The sequence below is a fragment of the Eschrichtius robustus genome, chromosome 21 (genome assembly GCF_028021215.1).
Source record: "Eschrichtius robustus isolate mEscRob2 chromosome 21, mEscRob2.pri, whole genome shotgun sequence".
Classification (NCBI taxonomy): Eukaryota; Metazoa; Chordata; class Mammalia; order Artiodactyla; family Eschrichtiidae; genus Eschrichtius; species Eschrichtius robustus.
Genome location: NC_090844.1, coordinates 15,910,643 through 15,918,716, shown reverse-complemented (window position 1 = coordinate 15,918,716; position 8,074 = coordinate 15,910,643). Strand labels below are relative to the sequence as shown.

The window sequence follows — 8,074 nt, the reverse complement described above, 5'->3', positions numbered from 1 at the left end:
TGTGGCTCACGGGCCCAGTCGCTCCGCGGCATGTGGGATCCTCCCAGACCAGAGCTCAAACCCGTATCCCCTGCACTGGCAGGCAGATTCTCAACCACTGCACCACCAGGGAAGCCCCGGTGTCTTAAATCTTAAACATCAAACTTCCTCCTACTCTATGGCTTCCCTCTGGCTGTGGACCTCTTTCCTTCCCTTTACAGCCAAGTTTCCTTTAAGGATATTTGCACATTTCCTATTGAATAGAGGTATTAAGATTTATGCAACTTGTTCCCTTTTAATGGACATTTAAGTTATGAATCAAATTACTATTAAAATATGCTCTAGTGAAAATCCTTGAACAAATTACCTTTGTACATTAGTGAACATATTCTGTAGAATGGAATTCTAGAAATGAAATTATTGGGTCTAAAAAAGTGCACGTTATGGTTTGAACTATGTACACTCAAAAATCCATGTTGAAATCCTAACCCCCAGTACCTTGGAATGTAACCTTATTTGGCGATGGGCATCTTTATAGACCAAGTTAAAATGAGGGCATCAGGGTGGGTCTAATCCAGTATGTCTGGTGTCCTTTTAAGAGGAAATCTGAACAGAGACATGCACAGAAGGAAGATGATGTGAAGATACAGGAAAATGCCATGTAAACATGAAAACAGTCATCTACAAGCCAAGAAGAGACATTTGGAACAGAGCTTTTCTTTACAACCCTAGGAAGGAACCAATCCTGCCATTATCTTTTTTTGAACTTCTAGCCTCCAGAACCATGACACAATAAATATCTGTTGTTTAAGTCACCCAGTTGGTGGTACTGTTATGGCAGCCCTAGAAAACTGATCTAGCTAACTCCCCTCCCCAAATGGCGGGTGACAACATCCCTTAACTGACCTTGTAGGAGAGCAACTTCCCCCTGACACCTCACTGATACCGAACAATCAATTTTTGCCATGCTTTGCTAATTCTGAAGACAAATAAATGGCATCTCTTTTTAATACATACTTCTTTGATTTTTTAATACAGATTTAGTACATTTCTGGGGTTTTATTTCCTTTTATTTTAAAATATCTGAAATGGATTCAAATGGATTGACACTATCAAATAACCATTTACATCTACTATATGATTTCAATATAGTTTGATACAATGATAAAAAATAAAATTAAACAATATATTTAACTTAAGAAATTTTAACTAATTCATTTATTGACAATCTACTGTAAAATTTTCATTCTCTAGAATTATCATATGTATTAAGAAGTATAAAAGGAAAAAGCTAAACAGTTGGAAACTACAAACTTAAAAGCAAAGTTAATTTCGTACTTATAGTATGAGATATTAAGTCCCATATCCAAAAATCCAATTTGTCATATATTAAGGATTATGCTTTTGAAGTAAGTTCATTACTGACATTACTATTGGAACTGCACTATAATTTTATACACAAAGTTCTAAAATAAGATCACAGAGTATAGGAGCATCTATCTTAGTAACATTAAAAAAAATATATACTTTGTAGGGTGGCAATATTGATTTAAAAATTGTTTCCTGAAACAATAATCAATGAGGCATATTTGTTGCCAATCACTCTTTTGTTAATATGCTTATCCTGTTTGAGGATTATTTTCCATCTTCTTTCACTGACTCATTTCGGCCTTTGCATGAGTTAAGAGGTGCGCTTTCATGTTATTTGACTGAATAAACTTCTTGCGACAGCCTTCAAAGGGACATACAAAAGGTTTCTCCCCGGTGTGGATGCGCACATGTGTACGCAAGTTGAAGGACAGGGAAAAACGTTTTCCGCACCCTTCAAAAGTACACGGAAATGGCTTCTCTCCAGTATGAACCAGAAAATGTCTTTTTAGTTTTGCACTCTCCTTGAAGGCTTTCCCACATTCTGCACATACGTGATCTCGGGGACTGTGAACCCGGAGATGCTTTCTCAGGGATGCTCTATTCTTGAACTCTCTTATGCATCCACTCTGAGGACAAACAATTTTTTCTGGAGCATCATATTCTTTATTTGTACTTGGCTTCATTTTAGTGCATGCTGTGAGCTGTTGAGGATCTGAACAGTCAGTGCTGGGTATTTCTCCAGGAGGAAGCTTCTTGCCTGTCATGTACTCAGAAGACTCAAGAAGTGAATTCTCTCCACCAAACTTTTGAGGAAGTTCTTGTTTTGCCCCCTTTTTCATGTATTCCAAGGAACGTTCAAGAAGTGAGCTTGCCGTAAGAGCCTGTTGAGAAAGCTCTTGTTCTGATCCTTCTTTCAGACAGTCAAAGGACTTAAGAAGTGAGTCCTCTTCTGTGATAGGTTCAGAAAACTCACCTCTTATTATGCATTCTATGTAACAGTCAGAGAAGGAATCCTCTTCAACAACCCGAAAGCTAGTCTCATAGCACACATCCTCATCACATAAGGTCCACGTCGTGTCAGGAGGTTCCTGCTGGGCTGGCAGTGACTTGTCCCCACTGACAGCTCTTCTACCAGGCCCTTTCTGGCCACGTGTCTTTTCCCTTTTCTTCAGTTTCTGGTCCATGTTGTCCTGCTAGCTCCCTCCGTGAAGGTTTGCACCAGGATAGATCAACCACTTCTGGGTGGGAGTGATCTACGTGAATTGTTTTCAGCAAGCACCTGTTTGAGATAGTAGTCATTAGGTAAAATATATTCCAATATTAGAGCCATTGTCAGAAAATGACCTCAAAAAATGGCCTAGAACTCACTTTCCAATAACAGAATCACTACATTTACATCCTTGACTAACTCTGCAAGAGACTAAGAGAATTAGCTGTGACATATACATATATGTAAGACATGGGTCATAACCATTTCTTTCCTGGATATCCCCCATAAGTTATCTGACCTCCCTAACTGATCACCTAATGTTCATTGGGCACTCACTATGTGCTTGCCCTATTCTAGGCTACTCATGGGTTGAGACATACCAGTGAATAGATATATTATACCAAATATGTAATGTATGCCCCATGGAGTATACAACATAAATAAGTAATGTACATCATATGTTATAAGGCAAAGCGCTCTAGAATAAGCCAAGGGACCGGTAGAAAGCAGGGATTTGCAATTTTAAATAGGGAGCTCCAGGTAAATCTTGACTGAGGTAGTGACAGCTGACTAAAAATTTAAAGGAGGTGAGGGAGCAAGATATGCCTATTCTTATGTAACACTTCTGTGAAATTCAAATTAAATACTGCATTTAAAGTGCTTAGCACAGTTCATGGCATAGACCAAATGCTGACCACTCATGTGAGCTACTGTTAGTTTACCTTTGTATACATTCTATAAGTAGATGTTGGATCCTGCTAAGTGCCAGGTACTATTCTAGACCAAGGGCAGCAAACTTTTTCTGTAAAGAGCCTGATTTAAACTTTGTGGGCCCTAGGGCCTATGTCGTAGCTATTCAATCTCACTGTAGCACAGAAGCAGCTACAGACAGTACACAGAGGATGGGCAATGCACAGCAGAGACTGATTTGGTGCATGGCTGTAGTTTGCCCACCCTTGTTCTATAAGATGGGGATTCAGAGAATAAGCCATGTGAAATCTATGCATTGCCATCTCTTATAAGTGCACGTCAAAATAAAGGCACAGGGGAATTTGAGTGGTTTTTGATCCTTTTCTTAAAAATCTATAAGTAGTACTATGAAAGTTACAGCATGAATATACTATATTCTTTCTAAGAGTCCTTTGCTTAATGTTACAATTGTGTCTTATAAAAGATCTCTTAATTTCAGCATCCTGATGTCCTGCTGTAGGAACAAAAATTAAATGCTTTTAAAAAGGAGCAAATGTGAAAGTACTGGAATGAAAATCAACAGCTTGAAAATGTTTTTAAATAGCCACATTAAAAAATGCCACCTCGGGACTTCCCTGGCGGCCCAGTGGTTAAGACTTTGCCTTCCAGTGCAGGGGGTGCGGGTTTGATCCCTGGTCGGGGAGCTGGGATCCCACATGCCTCGTGGCCAAAAAAAAAAAAAAAAAAGCCACCTCAAAAAGTTTGTGCCATTTACTTTTGGTAAAATAATACATAGAATGAAAACAAAACATGCTTTTATGCCTTCTTAAACACTATATATACACATATATATGTAAATATATACTATATAAATTACAAATTAAATAAATTATATATTTACTTATATAAAATATATATGAATGTTATATATGATATTTAAAAACTGCTGAGAGACTTTTAAATGTCTTAAGCATTTATATATACATATTTACAAATAAATATATAAATATTTTCATGATATATATTTAACTAAGTATAAATCAAATATTTGTATATAAATTGCTCAGGGAAGAGGTTTAAATGTTTTCTTAAATATATGCATATATAATATAAATAAATATATATTTCTATGTAATATACATACTTATGTTTAAGAAGACATTTAAACCTCTTCCCTTACCAATTGAAATGCATGTTTTGCTTTTATTGTATTTTTTTTCTTTTGCCAAGAATAGATAGTACGATTCTTTTGAGGAGGTTATTTTTAAATGTGGCTATTTAAAAATATTTTCAGGGACTTCCCGGGCTGTCCAGTGGTTAAGACTTCACCTTCCAATGCAGGGGGTGCAGGTTCGATCCCTGGTCGGGGAGCTGAGATCCCACATGCCTCATGTCCAAAAAACCAAAACATAAAATGGAAGCAATATTGTAGCAAATTCAGTAAAGACTTTAAAGATGATCCACATCAAAAAAAATCTTAAAAAAAATATGTTCAAGCTGTTTGTATGTTATATTCCTAATATATAATATATAAATAACGTTAGTGGCACAAGTGTTGTTATTTATTCTGTCCTTTATAAAGGTGAAATAAACCAGGGAGACTGTATCCAGCAATATTTGCCTAACAAAATCATGCTCTCATAGCTAAAAAATAATTTTCATTTCATTTTGTATTAGTGCATATAGCAAGCACTTTTGGAGCAAAATTGCTAGATCTAAAGTTTAAGTAGGAAAGAACACAACAGTTCCCTCCCTCAGTTAGTCCATTTAAAATAGCTACAATTGGTTTGATTCCAGCTTTTCTCTCCAAACTTATCTCTTGCCATCTCCAGCCATAATAAAGTCTCCTTCCAATAAAGTGCCATGCTCTTTCCTCTCGACAAAATACTACCTAACCTCATACTGTACACCTGTAACTTAAATAATATTGCTGTACGTCAACTACATTTCAATTAAAAAAAAATTAGGATAAATACCAAACTATAGAATTAAAAAAAAAACAAACTACCCACTCTCTATCCCCCTTACCATATGAGCATGTGCACAGATGGGGCATGCAGAGGTTTACTTCCCACCTACATTTCAGATCTCTGCCTAAACACCACTTGCTCCGGCAAGCTTCCCTTGATTCTTAGTCTAAATTAGGTCCCCAGGCTAAACGCTCTCCTAGCTCCCCATTTTACACTGACCACAGCCCCTTGGTTCTGATTATTTAAGCCCTGTCTTACCTACTAGACTGTAAGCTTTAAGAGAGCAAGGGCCTCTCCTGTCTTATTCACATGCCCCAGCACTTACTAGATTTGTCTAATGAAATGAATTGATGAATACGCATTTAGTCGTCAGACTGGTGATATCTGATTTAGCAATCCTATAAAATTAATTTACTAGAAATTCATTTGGGATATTAGACATGCTTAAGGTAGAAGTTTCATAAAGTTGTCTATCAGTGATGCCAAGGTGTTATCTAGTACAACATCTCCTATGAGATCAGGGTTGAGAGAAAGGTATTTTCTTTATGAATTTACCAGGGTCCAAGTACAGCCCTTACCTTTCTAAACTAGATTCTTATTTGTCAGATGTCTGAGCATCATGCCATTTCTCACACAATATGCAAGCTTGTGAGAACAATGTATAAATTGAAATGGTAACTTATTAATTTATTATGAGAATACTCCTGTTGATATAACTACATTCTCCTTTGGTAGAAATAACCACATGGAAAACGTAATGGTTAAACATAGTATAGGATGTTACAAGAATTACTTAATGTCATGAGACTATATACTATATTTTGTATTTCTCAAATTGTGATAGAAGTAGTTCCAAGGGTGCATCATTTACTTATTCAATCATTTGACAAATATTTAGTACCAAACTTTGTTCTAGGTGCTAACCCTTTTTAAAAATTCGTTTTAAATTAAAAAAAATTTTTTTTTTCTTTTAAATTTTTGGCCGTGCCGCCCGGCTTGCGGGATCTTGGTTCCCCCATCAAGGATGGAATCTGAGTCCACGGCAATGAAAGCCAGGAGTCCTAACCACTGGACCACCAGGGAATTCCCGCGGTGCTGACCCTTAGAGCAGCGAAAAAGATAAAGTCCCTGGTTTTCATATCATTTTTATCTGTGTGAGACAGAAATGTAAATAAAGTTTTTATAAAATGGTAAATAAAATAATTTCAGGTTGAGAAAAATGCTGTGAAATGAAACCAATAAGAGGAAAAGCAGGGGAGGCTATCTTTAAAAAGAATGTCTGTAAAGGCCTGCAAGGAAGCATTAGACCCAGACCTGAAAAAGAAGAAAAGTATTAGCCAGTTGAAAGAGGTGGAAGAAGAGTGTTCTTTCCAAGCTGCAACAGAAAGCACAAAGGGATTAGCTTGCTGGACGGCAATGAAAGCCATGCTTATTACACAAAATGGCGGACAAAGACCATAGAGGTCTGAGAGAAGGTTGAGGACGGTGCAGGAGGGAGCCATTTGCATGTCATTCCCAAACCAATGGGAACCATTAAGGGGTTTCTTTCAAACAAGGAAATTAGCACGCTGTGATTTAGGTTAAAAGACTACTCAGGCTGATTTGTGAAGAATGGATTAAGAGAGGCAAGAGAGAAAGCAAAAAAAAAAATCCCTCAGGCTATTTAGTAATCTAGGAAAAGAATGTTGGTGGTTTGGAGCATGTGGTAGCAGCGGAGCTGAAATGGAGGGAGAGAGGGAAAATGGAGATAGAGCCTTCCAAACTTGCTGTTGGGTTGGATAAAGGGGGTAAGAGAAACAGGAAGCAAGAATGAGTGAATAGTCCAATTTTTTGCTCAAGTAATTGGGTGGATGGTAGTGCCATTTGCAGAGATAATTGAAGAGGAAAGAAAGGAAAATAAGTTTACTCTTTATAATAAATAATTTAAACATTTTAGCATAAAATAGACCGAGCCATTTCTTGCAATGAGATACAATATTTGTACAAAGTTTTACAATACAATTTTATACAATTTTTTAAAACAAAATTTAAAAATGCAACTTCAAGGAAAATTCAGCCAGGAATCTGCTTTCTTGAAAGTGTATTTACTTTCCTCCTTTACGTTTTGAAAGTTTGAGGTCAGTGGCCCAAATAGGTGTAGGTAAACGCCTTTTAAACACTAGAAGTCTACTGGACAAGGTCCACTCCCCACCTGGTTCTAGGATGATAAAACGCTTCCCATTTGTGCTTTTCAAAATCTTTTTGATCGGGATCCACGGTTAAAAATCCATCCTAAGTAGAGAGCTCAATACACACACCGTCTCCAGTAGCTGAAAAAAGCAGTTCCACGGAACAAGACTTACCCATGCTACCGCGAAGCACTCTGCTATTCCAATTCCTTTCAAAGGTAAGACGTAGAAGAAGCTGCTACTCCTGCTCCCGACAGCTGTTGGAATCAACCTTTCTTTGCGCTCCGCCGGTTGGATCCACCCTCCTTTTGATGGACATAGTCATCAGGCTACACCTACTTTTCAACTCTGCCTTGATTAGTTGAATTTCCAAGGAAAGGCTCTACCAACCTTGTGAAGGTCGAGGGATCAGGCAGCGGTGGGCGTGGAGGTGGGTGTGGCTCAGCGCCGGGCCTGGGTGGGGTTGGCCGCCGGACCTGCCAGCGCGTGGTCACATTCAACCAAGGGGGGGGGGGCAGGGGCGATTCCCCCCCACCCCACCCCCGTACTCCTCACCCCGCGCTGCAGTCATTGGGCCTCCGCCACGTGAGAAAACCTCTTTGAACCCCCATCGCCCAGTTTTAGCAAGAAGTAGGCACTCAGTAAATCTCTACTGAACAAATGAACGTAAGTATAATCAAATTTAA

At 38.2% G+C, this 8,074-nt stretch overlaps 1 protein-coding gene across 1 annotated transcript; it reads right to left on the bottom strand.

Moving 5' to 3' along the window:
* Positions 1-1,631: 1,631 nt before the first annotated feature.
* Positions 1,632-7,682, bottom strand: ZFP42 (ZFP42 zinc finger protein). Its single transcript, XM_068532306.1, has 2 exons — positions 7,563-7,682; positions 1,632-2,629 (listed from the first exon to the last, which is right to left on the bottom strand). Exon 2 carries the CDS (start codon positions 2,532-2,534, stop codon positions 1,632-1,634), a length of 903 nt encoding a protein of 300 aa, XP_068388407.1. The 5' UTR covers positions 2,535-2,629; positions 7,563-7,682.
* Between the last annotated feature and the right edge of the window lie 392 nt (positions 7,683-8,074).

Excerpts from the sequence above, each read along its gene's own strand:
- ZFP42 (XM_068532306.1), bottom strand. The coding sequence starts at position 2,534 with ATGGACCAGAAACTGAAGAAAAGGGAAAAGACACGTGGCCAGAAAGGG.